Source organism: Pomacea canaliculata, linkage group LG14, assembly GCF_003073045.1.
Source record: "Pomacea canaliculata isolate SZHN2017 linkage group LG14, ASM307304v1, whole genome shotgun sequence".
NCBI lineage: Eukaryota > Metazoa > Mollusca > Gastropoda > Architaenioglossa > Ampullariidae > Pomacea > Pomacea canaliculata.
Genome location: NC_037603.1, coordinates 13,648,140 through 13,669,144, shown reverse-complemented (window position 1 = coordinate 13,669,144; position 21,005 = coordinate 13,648,140). Strand labels below are relative to the sequence as shown.

Genomic DNA, 21,005 nt, shown 5'->3' with positions numbered 1-21,005 from the left:
GCTGTTCTTAAACAGGGTTGTTACCACATGCAAGGGAGAAATATATGAAGTAAAGACCTCATTCTACAGAAAAACCTTGTCTTGCATATGTTCATAGTGTGTCTTGCAGGGGGTAAATTGAATAAGTTTAATTATCTGAATAAATTTCTCTTTTTTTTTACATATGACCTAGTCCCTGACAGCTCACTGTAGTGAAATTTGTACTCCTATATAAATAAAAATGTGTACTCAGCGCACATGACATAGCTTTTGTGTTCTTTATTCTGCCACTACTGTCTCTTCAAAACTGGTTATATCATGGCTAAATGATGAAAATTAAGAATAAACAGTAAAGCAGTAAATGCAATGATGCCTTTATATAAGATGTAAAGAAACCTGATGTATACATATTGATCAAAGATTGACAAAGCAAAAAAAAAAAAAAACAAAAAAAAAAAACCACAACACTGTAAAAGACATTAATAAGTAAACAAGCACATGAATACAATTTCTTATAACAGTGTTAGCAGGGTGGCATACCATAGTCAATATTATTTGCCATATACAGCACTGGCTGTGAAGATTTTTAAGTAGTGAAATTTATAAGCAGTCCTTGACCTTATAAACATGCACCAATACACTATTTACAAAACTGGGAAAAAGATATTACAAATATACATTTGTATAAAGAGTTGTCTTTCTAAAAGGCTAGTTAAATTATATTTGGATACTTGTGTGTATGTGTGTATTCTTGTGAGAGTGTGTCCAGGTGTTTGTATATGCATAGTGAGCTGCAATGAACTGAAAGATGAAAAAAGTACATGGACCTTTTTGTTAAGGCAATCAAAAGTAAAAAAGAAACAATGTAAAAAAGTGACGTCTTAGTGCTGAGGCACTTAAGAAAATAAAGAAAATCAAGTCACAAATCTTTTACAAGCATACCAGAACAAGTTCAGAAATGAATCAAGTGAACTCAAGCTAGAAATTAAGTTTTACAAGAAACTTTATAGTTTACAAGAAACTACCCCAGAAAAAATGCTTCCAGAAGAAGACAGGTGTGTGTATGTGTATGTGTGTGTGAGAGAGAGAGAGAAACAGTGTATTGTGAGCAGCAATGGGTTCTTACATTAACATGGTGAAAAAGAAAAGAGGGAAAACTACGTCACCCCTTGACCAGAAAAGAGGACGAGTGAAAAGTATGTTGTAAACAGAATAGTTGACAAAAACAAAAAACGAATACTTCTGCACTGCATACAATCAACAAAATGTTCGCCCCAATAGTAATGGCGAATTCGTGTTTACACAGTTAGTTCTTTGTCTGAGGTTGCAGTTGATTGTTGGTTTCTTGATGTGGCTATAGAACAAAGCTGTTTCAGGGTCGAGAACCTCCTTCTTGACCCAGGGTTTATTCTTGCTCTTTGGTCGCCCTAGTATCTTTTTGGCCACCCTAGTACCTCTTCTTCTTTGAACAGACGAGGACATATACACACATAGAGCATACCTGTGCTTACATAATACATGTTTAATCACATGTACATACACTTCTCTACCAAATGCTTATACACACTGACACTGAATATAGAGAAGTATTATTTCAAAGTCCAAACTTCATTAAGGTAAACGATGTTCACATATTTTGAATATGAAATCGGTGAGGTGCAAGGGTTTGTATCAACTATTAAACCTAGGAAAGGAAGACTTTTATCTACATACAGTTCTGAAAACTGGCATATGTATGTAATACACCAAATACTAGAAGAAAGAAGAGAATTGTCAGATACAAGAGATATCTAAAATTGTTATTATTTACATTACGGTTTATAGTTGTCACAGATGAGACACAGAAATCTAAAATTGTTCCTAAATTTTGTTTTCTTTTGTTGATGAGGCTGTTAGTATATTTGAATGAAACTTCGATCAAGATATGCACGATAAATGTCGTGTCGTAAAATGTTTAATCATTACGATAAAACACCAGCAATAAATAAAAAAAATTATCGTTCGACCATAAGAATTCAACTGAGTCGGCTTGAACGTGTTGCGAATAAAAGCTGATTCATAATTGTTGTATTTTTTATTTTATTTTATTTTATTTTATTTTATTTTATTTTTTGCTGGGGATAAAAGACAAGTAGACTGGTAACGGAAAAGCGTCAAAGGAACTTTGGAAGTGTTGGGTCCCGTATGACTTTTCTGTTAATAATTGATGATGATGATGATGATGATGATGATGATGATGACGAGGAGGAGGAGGAGGAGGAGGGGAGGAGGAGGAGGGGGAGGAGGAGGAGGAGGGGGAAAGCAACAAAAGAGAAAAGATGAAAATAGAAATTCTCATATTACACCTGGTGCACGAGCACTCAAATTCATGATCCTAACAGTTAACCTCTTAAATATAAATACATCCGTGAAGTAAAGTAATCACCGTGTGAGCTATTTCAACACGAGATGCAAAACACGTGAGGGGTAAAGGTTACGGAAAGCCATTCAATAAGTGTATCCTTATTAAACAGATGTAATCCCTTGTTCCAAGTGCTGTCTGTCTGCTCTCGTCTAATTACCTAGTTATCTCTCTTATCAACTTCGATGATAGGCTTAACTCTTAGTGTGTGTGTGTGTGCTCTGAAATGTTCAGAAAATTACGCGATTCATTTTATTTTGTGCAGATCAGTTGTTGAGAGGGAACGGGTACTTTTCTAGCCACAGAATCTCTCGCACACATAAATCTTATTAAGATGCAAAACACGTGAAGGTTAGAGGTTAGAGGTTACAGGTTTCAGGAAGCCATCAATAAGTGCATCCTTATTAAACAAATTCCCATGTTTTCTGCCCTCGTCTGTCTAGTTAGCTAGTTATTAAGTGTCTACTTACTATTAATAGTATTATCATTAATTATAATAAGAGTTCCAACGTATAAAGAATGAGCAATGAAAGTGGCCTACTGTACTAAGGGCACGGCGTTCAAAAGAAGATGAAACTTCGCCTTCCGGAGTTCCACCACCACCACCACCACCACCACCACCACCACCACCACCACCACCACCACCACCACCACCACCACCACCACCACCACCACCACCACCACCACCAATGGTGCTTTATGAGTATGATTATGCACTATAAAAATTACAGGCTTATTATTACTTATACACGAACACGAACCATTTTATTAACCTGAAATTGAACTGGCAAAAAATATTCACCCTACAAAATGGCTCATACGGGTATTTTGAAGCGAGCGCCACCTAACGGACGCCATAATGGCGGCTACAGCGAAGCTTCGAGCTGGTGGAGACTCAAGCAGCGCATTTGCACAATATCTCGTCACAAATATCCTGGCAAACCGTTTTTCAGATTGGTCAGATTTCCATTATCACACGATTATTTTCAATACTGTTTTTAATACACAGAAATATTGCTTGCTGAAGATTATCGATGCTGAACTTCGTCGTCTGCTACACTTCATTTTCCGGATTGGATACACAAAAAGCGATAATAGATTAGAAAATTTCGGTAGGTTGATAATTTTCTGGAAGTGAAGTTAAGGGTTAGTTGATGAAAATGTTGATAATTGAACAAACGAACAAAGAAATCGACGTGTGTGTGTGTGTATGTGTGTGTGATATTGTGTTTCCAGCGGGGTACTGCTCAGGGTAAAGTCCTTCATAATGGTTTAATATAAATATTTTCATGGAAGACTAGTTTCAATTTATGTTTGAGAGTTTATAATTCATTAAGCTAGAGTCATGGAGATGGAGGAGGATGTTTTAGTGGTCAAAAGTTATAGCTATATATTTATAACTATTTCTAGATCTTAATGTTGTGGCAAGGACTTGAGAAGACAACATCAAAAAAAAAAAAAAAAAAAAAAAAAAAAAATAAAATGCATACAAACTATCGCCCAGTGCACGGAAAATTAGACTGAAAAATGTCCACTCTAAAAAAAAAAAAAAAAAAAAAAATTATCTAACCAAGGTAGATTCATTTGTAGACGTTTATACCCAAGTTTTAGGGGGAATGCCTCTACAAAACAAAGCCAAATGAATATGAAAGTCTTAAATGCTTAGTTGACACAGGATATATTATTATATTTGTTTCTTAAATTCAGATTGATTTTTTGGTTTTCCTTTTTGTCCGAATTTAACTGCAAAATTGCATGCGGCACATAGTATTGTATTATCATTTATCTTCAAAAAATCGAATGCAAGAAGAAATATAAACACTGGCAGAATAAAGATTTTGCTGTAATTTTATGTACATTTACTATTCTACTGAGCCACATTTTGTTGATTCAACAAAACAATTATAGTAGCCGCTTAGAAATGGTTAAGAGCTCCAACAGAATTAAAGAAAAAATACAACAGTATTTTCGTCACTCGATTTTGTTAGCAAAGATGTGTTTCAATGAAGAAAAGGAAATTTTACAACTTACATTCACTTTTCTTTGAAATTCTTTAAGGACATGTTTATATGTAGTCGAACATAGAGGCAAATAACAAAGCACACCGATGCGATTTGATCAGCACTCGAGGCAAGCTCTAGTCTTTCATTAATATCAGCTCTGGTTTTACCGACATGGCTTTGTTACTGTCCAGGGTTAACCCTAGGGTCAGTTGTTAGTAGCAACACGAGTTGAATTGTCCACGTGATCTTCGTCGCGTAAAGGCACACCTAATGCAAATGAATGTAAATTAATGCAAATTCCAAGAATAGTAGTTGTGAAGGGTGTAGCTTACCTTGTCGATAAGCAATGGTGGCGTGGACCTAAGAAGAAGCCTGAGCAGAATCTGATAGAGGACAAAGTAAACCTCATAAAATACCAGCAATTTCTAGACAGTTTTTAATAATAATAATAGCAATAATAATAATAATGATGATGATGATGATGATGATGATGATGATGATGATGATGATGATGATGATGATGATGATGATGATGATGATGATGAATAATGATGAATAATGCGTCAATATTTCCATCACATTTCACCACACGAAAGCAAGATCGATGCTTTTTTACAAGTTGGCAATTAGAAAGAAATAAAGAAACAAATGTTGTAGACGTTGCAACCCAGGAAGTAACTCGTACTAGAATTAAGGGAAAATAATTGATGCATGTCGGACATGTCAGTCATCCATCCTGAGTGACCAAATATGGTTCCCATCAACTTTAGGGGGCTGGAGCTTGAGTGATTTGGAACCTTCTTGCCAGCATAACAGTCCTTTATTTCTTCAGTCATATTAAGCTTCTGTTTACTCCATAAACAACCAGTGAAACACAGTGTTGCAGACTGAAGTTGTAAAGAAAGATTCGATTGGTTTAAATCTTCGGTTGGAGGAACCAAATTATTGTCCAATAAAGTTTCATAACGTTGAGAAGTCACTCTATATAATGAGCTGCTGGATAAAGAGACACGCCATCTTGACTTGGATGCTAGACATCAAATCTACTTCAAAACTCAACTAATAAGTTTCTCAGTTGATCGTCTCGGTGAGTATTTTATTCACATTTATTGGTATAAATTTAAGAACATCTTTAAATTTCAACAAACAATGAAGTAAACAAGTCAAGGCATGAATTTGACAATAACGCACTTATCAACAAAAAATGTAAAGAAATAACCGGAGCTTTGAGTTCCTTTGCTATATTCTGTTTCTGTTTCTTTATTTTTACAATTTTATGTTATGTATAGGTTTGTTTACGTGTTAATGTCATACAAGCTTCTGTGTATGTGTGAAAAAAAGATATGTATGTGTGTACGGGCTCGCGTGCGTGAGTGTATGCTTCTGAGTTCCCAAACCAGTTTTCTTGCTTCTCTGCATGTATGATTGTGTGTGATAGCTTTGCAAATAATTTTTAAATTAGTATTTTTAGAGATCGGTGTCGTGGGAATTAACGGTTGTCTTAATTTTAGGTTTTTTATTTATTCATTTGACTGTTGAATCTACAAAAATTTATTCACTCTGTGGGAAAATGCTTTCCTAATTTTTCTTACAACATTCCTTTCAATTGTCAGCTATTTGTTTCTATTTTTTTTTCGGTTTATTATTTTTTTTTGAATGATGGCACTGAAGCGCTCATTAACGGCATCATAGAGATTTAAAAAAAATCTAACAATAGTGCACAAAAACTTCAACAGAGGTCAACTTGTAGCACAAAGAACTAAGAGCTCACGTGTATTTTCATACTTTTGTTTCAGCTGGTGTTAGTAATTGTGTTAACAAAAAGTTTATTAAAAAATCAACATTTTCTCAGAATCAATAAACTCGTATGTACGGTGTATATGTGTGTGTGAGAGAGAGGAGTGTAATACAGTACTTTTTGCTTTACCTATTGCTGACAAAACAACAACAACAACAACAACAACAACAACAACAACAACAACAACAACAACAACAACAACAACAACAACAACAACAACCACCCCCGAACGGGATTTTACATAGGAAAAGCTTCTGTTGTTAATGTGTGTGCTTTTTTTCCCTCACACAAATTATATTGTGTTTTCAGGTGACGTAAGAATGAATCCACAAGTACCAGATTTAAGTATGTTAAGTGGCTTTGCTTTTTACTGGCATTTTACTCTTAAATATAGAGGACATCATCCATGGGCTGTAGTTATTAAACGAGAGTAAGTAACTACGGCGCACGTGATCGCGACAACATGCATTCAGACGTGTGTGTGTGTCCCCCGTATAAAGTCCTTTCATTCATTTACACATTTAAAACCCTCGACTGTGTCTATTGTGGTGATACTAGACTAGCAACCCTCCATATCTCCTGTTAAAACTAAACGCTCTTGAATTTGTTATACTGTTTTATAATTGAACAGCAGCGTTTCTTTTCTAGTTTTGCCATTTCGTGCTTTCTTATTAAGTATTTCTGCTTTCGATCACTTTGTTTTTTTTTAATAGATTAATCATTTCTTTAAAAGTGCGCATGGGCAGTAGTCGAGGAAATCCATAACAACGCCCTCAGGCAACGACTTACTCTCGCTTCAAAGCTACAGTCCCTGGTGTTCGGTCAGTCACGTCTAATAAAAGAGTTAAAGAACTTTGACAGATAAGTTTTCGTGAAAGGCTTGACAGAAAATCATATTAGAGAACGAAAACATCCCAAAGCAAAACACCAAAAAGAAAAACCAGAGAACCTATGAGGCTATGAACTGTAAGTGATCCACTGACATCAAAATAAGTGCCACACTCTCTGCTTTTGATTAAGCGTTCATAGAATGAAGTCGACATTGAAATCTATCATCAGCTTCATGGTTTTTTTTTTTATAGTTCAAGCTGGAGTACTAGATGGGCGAGTTGTTGTCCTAACAAGGAGTACTACAGACTTCCCTCGCGACAGCAGGGGAGAATGGAGGTAACATTTAAACCCGTTTCAGCAAATCCTGAAGCTGTATTGTCACGAAAGTTATAAAGCTCTCTGTTCAAATCTCATGTTGGGGCACAAGCGTATTTTTACTGATTGTGAGACCTGACCTTAGTGCTAGGTTTGGAGGGTTCTCACAGGATACTCTAGTTCCATCCTTCTTCAGCCTCCTCCTATGGCAAGTTATGGCTTGAAGGCCTTTAGATATTAAACAGATTCTGTGCACACACACACTGTCTCTCTCAACAGCTTCTTGTACTCCCAGTACTTCTCCCCTTTCCTAGGTTTTATGTACTAAAAACATTAAAATAAAAAAAATTACCCCGAGTTTTAACTTTTACACAAAATATGTAAGTGAATTTACATCTTTCTTTGTAGTGGGGACGTCTACCGCATCATTCGAGGCAATGAGGTTATTTACCAAAGCCAGCCAGTGCCTGAGGATCTCAGACGCCAACTTGGGGAGGTAAGTTATGTTAAATAAATCAACTGCTAATGGTAGGGGAGTTAACTTGCTACAGTATACTCTCCGATCAGTTCCTTAAATCATTAATCTTCTAATGATAAGAAATTACTTTGATATTTGTGCATGCATTATTTAGGGCTTCTATTCAGAAACAGATCCAAACAAATTTCTACCAATGTCGGTCAAAGAGACGCTGAAACAATTATTTTGTTCTCTCTTATTTTCAGGGCAACTTAACGATCGAAGGGAGACACGCAAGGATAAGGTTTGGAGAGAACAACGGAAATCTTGATCAGTATTTCCTATAAACAAAGAAATTCACTTTAATGAACACCAGCGCAAATACATGTAGTCAGTTTGGTTTTGGATGCACTCCTTTGCACACAACGATTGCGTTATGCAAAGGGGAACAACTATGTTATTAAGGGACGCCACTCTTTAAGCCATGCGGTTTTCATTGCTAGTGAGCACTGCGACATCATACAACAATAAAAGTGAATCTGTTGTTTTAGTATTTTAGTAATTTGTAACTCTAGTAATCAGTGTATATATAGTATAGATATACACATAAAAATATTAAATTGAACCGGATGTAATGTATTACAAGTGGAACAGTCAGGAAGCACTGGAAATTTCTTTTAAAAGTCATATTATAGCAAATCTGGTTACAGTTCAAATTTTGAGTGTTTTTCTTAAATGCAGACTGGTACTGTCAGATAATCAGTAAAAGTAACATCAACCTCTCCTTAAAGGAGGATCAACAGGTGTTGTAAACAACTTTTGTTCTTTTTTATGCTGTCTACATGTAATAAAGCTGGAATGTTTTTTTTTTACTTCACTACAATGCTTGATAGCAGTATAAGAGACTTGAGTGTGTAAGTTACTTCAGGAATAATGTTGTGATGCAGTCGACAGGGATTTAGATCACGTGACTTTCCTCAGGCTGTGCCAGGGGGTACGCAGAGAAAAATAACTCTTCCTCCAAAGTACAAGAGATAACTTTAGTCCTGATGCTGTTTACTAAAATACTTTTAATATAGCATTTTTCGCACTAAGGCTGAAAGCAATTAACCAGCATGGTATACACCTCCAACCCAACTCATTCACCCAACAAATAAGGAGAGAACACAAAACATGTGCACGCTGCGCACGCATATACACACGCATACACACACAAAACAGACTTTAAACTATAAAAACAACGTTGATCTTTATTTAAAAAATTCTGACCCCCAGGCCCGAAAGAATATTCAAAAATATTGTAAAATGGTTAATCTTAATCTAGCAAATGATAATGAAGATCATAAGGTGAGATGCTTTAAGTACAAAAAAAAACAACATTTTTTTAAATCAAGTATATATATTTATATGTATGCAAAATTTTAGAAACTTAAATACACAAATCCTTCCATACTTCTATACTGTGCTAACACCCATCGTATTCAAGCAATTATTTCCCAATTAAGCTTAGTCAAGGAAACATAAACGAAACTGTGTTTCTCATTCGAAAAAAAAATGCAAAAGCAACACAATTATTTTACTGAGCCTGACACACTATCACTCCACAATATCAAGATCGACTAATTCTGAAGAGACAGTGCTACCTATTAAAAAATCTTCCCACCAAAAGCCCACGCACGCACGCATACACATTCATATGAATTATTTGGAGCAAAAGTTGATTCAAATTGACATCAAAGCATTATGGCAGTGCTGGAATCATGCACCACAAATAACATAATAGAGAGAACTTTGCATATTGTTTACAAAATATTACATAATTCGACACATTTTTTGACTTCATGTGCGAAGCAAATAGCTGCGGTCAAGTAGACGAAAACTTTAGCGGATCAATGCCAGGATTTTCTGGTCAAAACTAGAATTCTAACCATCGTCCAGGAACATGCACGGCACCACTGTCTTTGGCCTGCTGGACAATGGCCTTCTGAACGCCTTCCATTGCTGAAGCGTCCGCACTGGACGCCACCTGGAGGATCTGGTCCCCCACACCCTGGCTGCGCACTGGGTCTTGCGCACTGCTGCTGCTTGCCACATCCGTGGTGGTGACGCCACTTCCTCCTTTCGGAGCAGTCAGCAAGGCTTTGCCTTTAGACTCTCGGGAACTTACTTTGGGAGAAGCCGAAGCAAGGTTGCTGCCTGCAGGGACCACACCTGTCTGTCTGAGGTTGATGCAGTGGCTAGAGAGCTGAACACCGTTCACGATGCCCACGATTTTGAAACGAATGTCCTTCCATTGGTCATAAAACTCTTTAGTTTTACCAACGACCTCGCCATTGGCGTTGACAATTTGGACATCGTCAAATTTGTGGAAGTAGAAGGGCAAGTTGGTGACATTTTGGACATAAACCACTTCGCCAGTCTCCTTCATCTTGATGTAGATGAGACCGCGCTCTGCCGGCAAGGTCATGGTCACAGGGATCTGGGGACAATTCACACACACACACACGAGTTAACAGCAGATAAAGGAATAAACAGGACACAGAAGTTTAGAAGCAGACAAGACTGCGTCTGAGTTTTGCCTTGTTAAGTTTTTGTAATCTTTTTCTAAATGAAAATCTGTCTTGCTCGCTGAAAATATTAGAAAGTATCAGCTGATGGCTGGTAAGTATCTGGACATGATTAGGTATTCTCTTTTTTTTTAAACTGATTGCTTGTGTCGGGTATTCCGCTTCTGTTGCTGCTAATATCGTAGAGGTAGCTAATGCCTGACATCTGGAATGATGACCAGAGACAAAACAGAATTGTTGTTAGTTGTGTAGAAAGGTGTCACACACTGTAAACAGCTTTGTCTGACAATATCTTGTTGTCTACCCGGGACATTACCTCAAAGTCAGCCACCAGCGATCGCTCCTCCATGACGACGGTGGCGGTGTAGTGGCTGTGGGGAGCCACAGTTATCTCGCTTGTCGCAGAGGTCGTCACTCTCTCCTCGTGTCTTTCGCCCGTCGTCTTGGTAACCTGAGAAACATTCCAGTGAAGATTTGAAAAAAATACATTTGGAGACAGAGACAGTGAAATACGTAGGTAATAAAGAAAGAAGTAAAGAGATGTCTTTTATTTGAAAGACAACCGTGAGAAAAGAAGAAGAAAGAATTTAAAAACTTGGAGACAGCTTACCTCCACGTGAGTTTCAATTTCGATGCCAACTTTACCCTCCGCAGTAATTTTAGGGACCCCGAGAGTAAAGTTAGCTTTGCCACCGATGGAGAAACCTCGCTGGTAGGTGACCTCGACAGACGCTGACCTTTCCTTCTGGAAGTTGAAGTTGTACTTCTGCTCGGTTTCCGTGTCGTTGTTGAACCTCGTCTCCAGTCCGATCATTTCCGGTACCCCTCTCCCTTCTTGGACGCCTTGTTGTGCGCCATCTGTGTCTGTCTGAGATTAACAACAATGACAGCGATGACAATTAAGATGATGATGATGATGACGAAGACAACTTAAAAAATAAGTAGGTCAACGATGATCCCGATGGTAACAGCGATGCTGACGACGATAATGACAATACAATGCTGAAAACAATGGCTGCTCACACTCAGACTGTGCAGGGTTTGTCCTACGTGCCTCACTCGTATTTTGAGTGGCCCTTGTTCAAAGTGGTAGTAGTTCATTGGGACCTCTATGGTGAAGTTCTTCCTCTTGATGAACTGCCTGCGGAGACTGTAACGGGCAGACGTTTACTTGAACAGATTTCCCGATAAAATATTTTTAATCACTTAAAATATAATTAAATTTATCATGGCCTAACAAAAAGCTGTTTAGAGAAGCTCTTAGATCAGCAATAATAGCAAGAACAATAATATTATGTAACAGCAACTTAATCTGCTCAATATCCTTGAGTTTTTTATTTATTCTACATTCATGCTGACCTGTGACCTGTATTTCCATGTCCCCACTATCTAGGTTGACTAAGGAAACCCCCTTTCCCCCAACAAAAGTGCCTGTTTGACAGTTGAAGACGCACGGGCCAAAGGAGTGGATGTACATGTCCCAGGCAGCTTCTGCCAGAACTTCTTCCACATCAATGATGAGAGGCTTCGGTTTGTCCTTCTCATCCTGCTTTGGGAAAGCCAGACTGTGCAGGAGGCCCATGTTTGTTGACTTGGGGGATCTTCTTCCTGAAAAAGAAAGGCAAAAGTTTTAATTAGTCCCCTAGAATCATCATATTTTGCTTGGAAGAGAAATTCTCTTCCTTTAAAACGTTTTAAAATTTTTTTTTAAAATTAATGCGGTATCGCAATAAAACAGTTACAAACACGCGAAGACTTTTTCAAAGTACTTATAAAAAATGACTGATCAGTAGGACGTTTATTAAATGCAGGTATGGTAAGATAAACGACAGTCGTTCGCTAGAATGGATTGAAAAGTTTGTACTTACTACCGAGGTGTCCAATCTAGCCCCTGCAAGGAGCTGTTGGCGGGCAAAGTAGAGGAGGAAGGAAGCGGAGTTGAAGTGGTATGATTACTGTAGACCACAGCTGATGAGAAAAACAACTCAGGGGGAACTACATCCGTGTGTGTGAGTCCGCAACTGTCAGTAGGTCAGTTTCTGAGAAAAGTGTGTGTGTGGCTGGATGTTGTCGCGGATGTGTGTATTTAACTCTTTTTACCGTCTTTGTGTCTGTATTCTTATGTATAGCTGCGCATTTAAATTAGAGCATGTGGGTGAGTGGGTGAGTGGGTGTCTCTCTCTCTCTGTGTACACATTCGCGCCTCGCTCTACTTTTTCTGAAGGAAATGCGGACTTGCATACAGCGATCTCCCTACGCAGATGTGAAAAGAAAACAGATAAACAGATAAGCAGGGCTTTTATCAAATACAACAGCACACTTTCAGTGAAGCTGTTTGAAATCCCGTACTTACGGCTAAGGGGTTAACCCTGTCCTGAGTTTAGTGACAACACAGAGCTACGATCGAGAATAAAGTTGTGTACAGCGAGCACAACTAGGTTGCCGAACTACATCCTGTGTGTGTGTCTGTAACTTCTGCTGGCTGAGCTCCGTAGAGGTGTGTATGGTGTAAGTGTCTGTATTATGGCTTCGTACACGAGATATGTGTAAGTCTTTGCACAGGCTAATAATTTTTTTCTATCTTTCTATGTACATGCATGCATGCGTTCGTACGTGTGCGTGCGTGTGTGTGTGTGGTGGAGGGACAGCTTGCCACTCTTAAGTAATTTTTTTCAAGCAGACAGATAATTCAGTGTAAACAAAATTCTTGAAAGTAAGCAAAAAGACACGAAAAAAACACACTTGCCAATATCCACACAAAAGCTGTCTGTAGTGTCACCAGTCCAGTGAAAAGGTGCTGGTTCAGATCTTGTCTCGGGACATTCTCTGTATATGACACATGTTCTAGGTTTCATTTTTTCCCTCTCTCTATCAACGGTGGCAGCACTTTCTTACTAAAACCAATCAACTTTCATCCAATTTTTTTGACCATGAAATCGTCGGCACGACAGAAAATAGAATTAGTGGCTCCTCCTTGCACCTCAGCATTGTAGCAGAAACCACAGAATGTGAACATGGGAGGTAACTCTCAAACACACATTACTTCATAAATGTAATCGAATTATCTCTTGGAATATCGCTCGTCCACCTAAAATAAAAATCATTCTGTGTGAAGCATTTGTTGTCGATGGATGTCAATGGACGCACGTCTTTGCTGTCCTCTCTCTTTTCCTCCCACAAACGGTTCTTGACAAACCAAATACCAAGGCGAGGGAGGAAACAGGATACAGGGATGTTGACTGTCCGGCTTTGTTGTGTGATTTGTGATTGCATTGTCATTCATACAACGCTGAAGCAAACAAATATAAACTTTAATTTTTTTCTTGATGGCGCTGATAGTTTGGGGATCTTTTTTCATGTCTGACAAAAGAGAAGGTTTGTCCTTTTTAAAAATTAATATTACATATATGTACGTGCACCCGTGCGTCTGTCCGTGCGTGCGTGCTTGTGTGTGTGTGTTTGTTTGTTTTAAGTTAAGCGTTCACATATCTCACCAACAACAGTGGGAATCCATTGAATGGCTACATGACATTCATTTTACAACAAAACCTTTAAGCAACACTTTCCCTGTTAAACAACCAACAGGTAGTCTGTGCTCAACAGTCGTTTCACTGTTCACCATGCTAGGTTTTTTTTTTTTTTTTTTTTTGAGTGTACAGGTTTAGTTTTTTGTTTCCTTTCTTGGTTTTTGTCTCCATGCAGTTGGTACACGTGGTTTTGACACGTAAGATGAAACAGAGATGAGATACAATAACACACACAAGTATTATCATTCAATTGCAATCATTGCTGGACTTCGATTTATTCCGAAGAATCCCGACAAAAAATATCGCATCTCTTCTTTCTGTATTTGAAACTATCTAATAAATACCGCAACTCTGTCCTCGCTTTTTATATAGGGGTCCATGGCTTATGATGGATCTTTCTAGTCTACCGTCATCTGACTGTGACTAATAACCTTTTGTTCAAGTTATATCAGATAATTTCAGTGCCGAAATACTATACTACTACTACTACTACTACTACTACTACTACTACTACTACTACTACTACTACTACTACTACTACTACTACTACTACTACTAATAATAATAATAATAATAACAATACAACTTTTATATAGGACTTTTATTTCTGCCAAGGCACGATTCGAGTAACAAGCAACCCAAACACACACGCGCGCACAACCACACACACAACCACACCAGAGTTGATAAGCAAAGCGATGCCAGAATTTTCTGATTGAAACTAGAATTTTAACCATTGTTCAGGAACATGCACAGTCACACTGTCTTTAGCCTGCTGGTAGATGGCCTGCTGAACGCCTTCCATTGCTGAAGCGTCTGCACTGGGCGCCACCTGGAGGATCCGGTCCGCCAAAGCACTGCTGCTGCTGCTTGGCCCATCCGTGGTGGTGACGCCACTTCCGCTTGACGGTTTGGAAGCAGTCAGCAAGGCTTTGCCTTTAGGCTCTCGGGAACTTACTTTGGGAGTAGAGTTGCTGCCTGCAGGACCACACCTGTCTGTCTGAGGTTGATGCAGTGGCTGGAGAGCTGAACACCGTTCACGATGCCAACAATTTTGAAACGAATGTTCTTCCATTGGTCATAAAACTCTTTAGTTTTACCGACGACCTCGCCATTAGGGTTGACAATTTGGACATCGTCAAATTTGTGGAAGTAGAAGGGCAAGTTGGTGACATTTTGGACATAAACCACTTCGCCAGTCTTCTTCATCTTGATGTAGATGAGACCGCGCTCTGCCGGCAGGGTCATGGTCACAGGGATCTGGGGACAATTCAGTCAGGAAAGGGTTAACAGCAGACAGAAGAGAATAAACAGGAGACAGAAATAAACAGCAGACGAGACTGTGTCTGTGCTTACCCTTAATGCTAATGAAAGGGCTAAGTGGACACTGACATTATATTTATAGATGGGAGTATAATTTCAGACCTACATGTGGTTAAGGTTTTTACAAGGGAAATAACCGCTAACAATAAACAAGGGGAGACAATTTGTGACCTAAACCTATCTTCTTTTCTCCGTTCCATTGTTCTTCTTAAACTGAAAGTGTGTATTACTAGAAAATTTATGTGCATGATTAAAAGGTTGCAAAGTATCAGCTGAAAGATGGGAAATGTCCTGACATGATAAATTATCCAATTTTTTAATACATCAACAGCTGCTTGTGTCAGCTATGTCGCTGTTATGTTGCTAATGTCATGTTCTTAAGAAAATAGCCTGAAATAGGGTCACAGACAAAACAAAAATATTATTTATTGCGTGACACACTGTAAAAGCTTTGTCTGACAGTAGCTTGTTGTCTCCCAGAGACATTACCTCAAAGTCAGCCACCAGAGTTCGCTCCTCCATGACGACGGTAGCGGTGTAGTGGCTGTGAGGAGCCACAGTTATCTCGCTCATCGCAGAGGTCGTCACTTTCTCCTCGTGCCTTTCGCCCGTTGTCTTGGAGACCTGAGGATCAACACAGTCAACATTTGAGGCCGAGTGCACGACATGAAGCTAAGCGGCGGTGGGATAATTTCGTGAAGCAGTCTGCTAAACTTCTCACAAATTAACCAAGCAAGCAGGTAAGGCTATATTACAGCAAGGCAGCCAGCCATGTAAACAGATGCCACATGCAGAGAAAGAACAGCGTGCCTGAGATGAGAGCTGAACCCAGGACAGACAACCTTCACTGTATTGGTGACAGGCGCTCACCATCGTGCCACTGGGCTGATCCTCATATAGGGGGAACATGAATGCAGGATAAACAGAAAATAATAACGTCGATAATAGAACAAAGAAAAATAGAAAGGACAAGAAGAATGATAAAAAATAAACGAAGAGAAGGTTACATTACCTCAACGTGCGTTTCAATTTCGAAACCCAGTTCACCATCGCCGGCAACCTTAGGAAGGCCGAGAGTAAAGTTAGCTTTGCCACCGATGGAGAAACCTCGCTGGTAGGTGACCTCGACAGACGCTGACCTCTCCTTCTCGAAGTTGAAGTTGTACTTCTGCTCGGTTTCCGTGTCGTTGTTGAACCTCGTCTCCAGGCCGATCATTTCCGGTACCCCTCTCCCTTCTTGGACGGCTTGTCGTGCGCCATTGGTGTCTGTCTGATGATGATGATGATGATGATGATGATGATGATGGATTACAATAACAGCAGCAATGTATACAGTTTGGTGGCAATGGTGTCCTGTATAAGATACTTATGTTAGTAGCAACAACAGTAATTACTGCTATCTTTACTACCCCATCAAGATACAGCAACTATCACAAAAAGCAATAACGAGCACAATGACAAGAATTTTTAAAAATTTACAAAAATGCATCAGATAGATAGATTATGTCTATTCTAAATAACAGTAAGATTTTTTAAAGCGCATTGCCCCACGATTTTAAAAGTAATCTCAGTGCGCTGTACAAAAATAAAAACTTGGCAGAGTCCGCAAATATACAAATATAGACTCAAAATAAACAGAACACACATGCTTATACAAAAAGATATATTCACAAACAAATGTACAGAGACCCATTAGCACATCAAAATAAGATAGAACTCGCAGTCAAGGGAGGTGGAGAAAAGTTTGAAGGAAGAGAAAGTAGGTTTTCGGTGAATATGAAGTGACAGCTCATTCCAAGTAAGAGGACCAGAAAAGAAAGTAGACCAAATATAAGAAATCTGGTCTGAGGAATAGAAAGCTTGAGGAAAGGAGGAGGAGAAGATAGAACGAGGTGGAGCGCAGGTATGGATAAAAGGATTGGAAGGGTTAGAAGGGGATCTTTTAAAGACACTTTGAGAATCCTGACTTGATATTAAAAGGACTAAACAAAGAAACAGCTACAGCAAGTATATTTTAAAGTCTGTTTATCTAGCAGGTTGACTTAACTAGTGTTGGCTGCTCACACTCAGATTGTGTCGTGTTTGTCCTACGTGCCTCACTCGTATTTTGGGTGGCCCTTGTTCAAAGTGGTAGTAGTTCATTGGAACCTCTATGGTGAAGTTCTTCCTCTTGATGAACTGCCTGCGGAGACTGAAACGGGCAGATGTTTACTTGAAAAAGTTCTCCTACATAACATATTAACTAATTTTAATTCATACACTGATAATTAAAGGAGAAATAATATTACAGAAAGCTGTTTAGTGTAGTTCGTATGTCAGTTGCTGCTTGCGAGGACATTGACGGTTACGTTTCTTCAAAGTGATTTTATAATGACCAGTGTTCTTAATTGGGAGTCTTCTGATTTGTTCCACACACACACACATACAGACTGACAGAGAGAGAAAGAGAAATGCCTGTTTGACAGTTCAAGACTCACGGGCCATAGGAGTGGATGTACATGTCCCAGGCAGCTTCTTTCAGAACTTCTTCCACATCAATGATGAGAGGCTTCGGTTTGTCCTTCTCATCCTGCTTTGGGAAAGCCAGACTGTGCAGGAGGCCCATGTCAGTCTATTACCTCCTTAAAAAGAAAAAAAAAGTTTTAATTAGCCCCTCAAAAATAATCATGTTCTTTGCTGGGAATGGAATTTTGTTTCCTTAAAATATTTTAATTAATCGTCTTTAATCAATGGGGTTTAGAAGGAAGAACAATCAACGAGTTACACGCGAAGGAAGACTTAACAAAAATACATAGATAAATAGGACTGAAAAGCAACCACGATCAACAGTAGTCTTTCAAATGGTTTCAAATGAATGTAGCTCTGGCTGAGGTGCTATTCCTGTGTCGAGTCTAGTCATAGCACGGAGCTCTCAGCGGACGAAGGCGGGAAAGGAATGGAGAACGGGTTACACAATGAAATCAATGACAGCACACCTGAGGAAACACCTACAACACGGTTTGCAGTATACGCTCGTGTGGGTCTGCAACTTCGACTTGAGAACCGTGTGCAAAATGTACAAATGACAAATGTACTGAATATGTACTTACTCTCACTGAAGAATGTCGTCTGTCGCTCGTCATACAAAGCAGTGTTTTAATGTTTCGTGATCCTTGAACTCACAATAAACTTTCCCCAACACAGCCGTCAAAAGTTGTGCAATCCAGTGAACCATAACAAAGTTATTTTTAATCTGCCATGAAGAAACAGAAAATATGTTCAGCCATTACCCACAGAATTTTTCAAACCTCGAATAACAAAGTTGGTAAGCAGTTGTTGTAGCAAGTGGTCTGTGCTCCTAGAACAGGTACAAGGTGTTTGTAGGATCTCACGATTTCTATCGAGGTTAAGTTTGACCTGACCTACCCCGCGACACTCCTACAGCGGGCTCCTACCTTCGCCGGGATCATAACTGTGCATGCGACACTCGCTTGCTTGAGGCTTCTGTTCACACCTGTCTGGCAAGACTAGCTATGGGGAGCTACTGATCTCCCTTTACCTGCAATATAGGCAAAATATAGTGTGTAGCCTATGACATATTGTGTGTGTGAGACAGAGAGAGAAAGAGCGCTGTGATCAATAAAGTTGTTTGAACGGTAAGCACAGCTATTTATTTATTTTTAGCACATCAGCTCTTTGAATGAATAACAGTTTGAGCTGATGCCTTTCAGAGTTAGTAGCAGAATCGACATTATTGTTCCCGTGACATTCTACCCGTCATCGACGTATTTCAGCCAGTCATTCGTGATGAATATGTGCTCGTAATAAAGATATTTCAGCCAGTGATTCATGGCGTAAATGTACCCGTAATCGATGTATTTTCCTCAGTCATTAATCAAAGGGCAGCGACAGGATGACTGCTGCAAGAACAAAATTTCGCATGACTTTAGGTTCTTATCTTGCTTTCTTTTACATTCATCTTTTAATTAACAATATTATTATTATGCTTATGTAGAAACGCTCTCAAGTTTGCAAGTACGCACACATATCCAGGGGCACAATCACATCCCCGACTGTAGCTATTTACAAAAATGCTCATAAAACAAAAGAAACAAATTGAGAAGAATAGTTAAGCTGAACAAAGCGATGTGTTACGGGAAATTTCAAACATTTAATACTAATAAGTCAAACAGCTTTCAATATGTTCCAATACTAACACTTCAGGTGTTTCTAAAACGGATTATTGTGATAGTTGCGTTGAAAAGGTTTAAACACCAGCTGCTAGATCATAGATGAAATGTAAGTATCGATAATTAAATACTGTACATAGTCTGTGGCCAAGTGCTAAAAGAGAGGTAACTCTTGCAGACCCGATGGATGAGCTTGAGGGTAGTTTCCCTTTGATCGTCTTCGTAATGAACTCCATCCCATTGTCTCTAATGGAGCCATCTGTAGCACCACCAACACTAGCTTCAATAGTGTTTCTCTTGTCGCCACAAGAACTATCCTTGGTGTCACTACAATAAGGAAAATTAATAACTATCTTACACCTTGTGGATTTTTTAAGTACCTTATTCTATACACATTTTTCCTAGTTAGCTAAATTTCTACAAATAAAATGAACAATTAAGGTGAGAGAGAATCTTCCTGCCTGTATCCTCTTCTAACATAGAACCATAGAAGAATAACGTGCCGTTAACTGACACTTGATTTTATATTTGTGTTAAAAATGGTTATACATCACAAAAATTGAGACTGAAACCAAAAGAATGCTAAGCAAGTATAATAAGCATAAAATTTCAGCTAATATTGTCAAAGGTTTTCAAAATCAAGGCATATCAGTAAGCCATGGGATACCAATCAAATCATTTATTGGGATATTATCCTTAATCTATTATTCCTAAGATATCTCCCATGGATAGAGCCAGGTTGTTCTTGATAAGACATGGTAAAAATTGCTTTCATTCTATATGAAATACATGCTGCAACACTCATATGTAAATATTTAATAGAGTGATTGGTCTCCAGTTCATACTCTGATCTCTAGGTTTATCTGTTTTGATAATAAATATGATTACACCTTTTTATAAATAGGAGAATTCTCCTCTTTTTTCCTCCTTACTTTTCAGCTGTGTAATTGTTTTTCTAATATTTATCCTTTTTTTCACTTGCATATAATTGTTTTCATTATAATTTTCATCACCATAGTGTCCAGAAGTGTATGATCAAATACAAAAAGTTGTAATTCCAGTAAAGGAATACTTGCTAATTTATTCTTGTCACATGGAAGGGCTAATTACTCTTCTGTAACTTCTCTAATAAAATTACTTGAGCTAACTCTTGCATTACCTTTGTAACTTTAAAACTGAAAATTTAAAAGTTCTTTTTAAATAGGACTGTTTCCCCAAGAATTTATGGGCCCATTCTTGACTGAACCAGCAACATACCGATGTTGTATAAACATCTTGATTTTTATCAATACAATAAAGTATTTTATAATTTAAGTATATGTACACTTCCTTTTAAAAAATGTTGAATAACTGGAAGGATTGAAAATATGTTTTCAAATATGTGATGCACCAAAATCAAAATATTTGTATTACACAAATGAAGTTAGAAGTCAGTGGTGATTAGTAATAAGATTTTTATCTCAATTTCAGGGCAATTTTAAGGTTGAAGGAGTGTAAGCAAAATAAGATTTTACAGAGCTATTTAACTTGAACACTACTTTTTCAAGTAATTTTTGGGAAAAGAAAAGAAAACAAACAAAATGAGGCAAACAACTAAACTGAGCTAATGTGCTACAAGAAATTAAAATGTTAAAA

At 38.2% G+C, this 21,005-nt stretch overlaps 1 protein-coding gene across 3 annotated transcripts; it reads right to left on the bottom strand.

The window, feature by feature from the left end:
- Positions 1-9,173: 9,173 nt before the first annotated feature.
- On the bottom strand, positions 9,174-18,697 carry LOC112555291. Of its 3 annotated transcripts, XM_025223628.1 has the most exons (7): positions 18,291-18,697; positions 17,679-17,822; positions 17,266-17,392; positions 16,214-16,471; positions 15,691-15,825; positions 14,871-15,138; positions 9,174-9,995 (listed from the first exon to the last, which is right to left on the bottom strand). In XM_025223628.1, exons 2-7 carry the CDS (start codon positions 17,804-17,806, stop codon positions 9,700-9,702), a joined length of 1,212 nt encoding a protein of 403 aa, XP_025079413.1. In that variant the 5' UTR covers positions 17,807-17,822; positions 18,291-18,697; the 3' UTR covers positions 9,174-9,699. The 3 variants fall into 3 exon arrangements, with proteins under 3 accessions (XP_025079413.1, XP_025079412.1, XP_025079414.1); XM_025223627.1 differs by lacking the exons at positions 14,871-15,138; positions 15,691-15,825; positions 16,214-16,471 and adding exons at positions 10,668-10,802; positions 10,962-11,219 and having other exon boundaries at positions 9,174-10,263; positions 18,291-18,693; XM_025223629.1 differs by lacking the exon at positions 9,174-9,995 and having other exon boundaries at positions 14,454-15,138; positions 18,291-18,692.
- Between the last annotated feature and the right edge of the window lie 2,308 nt (positions 18,698-21,005).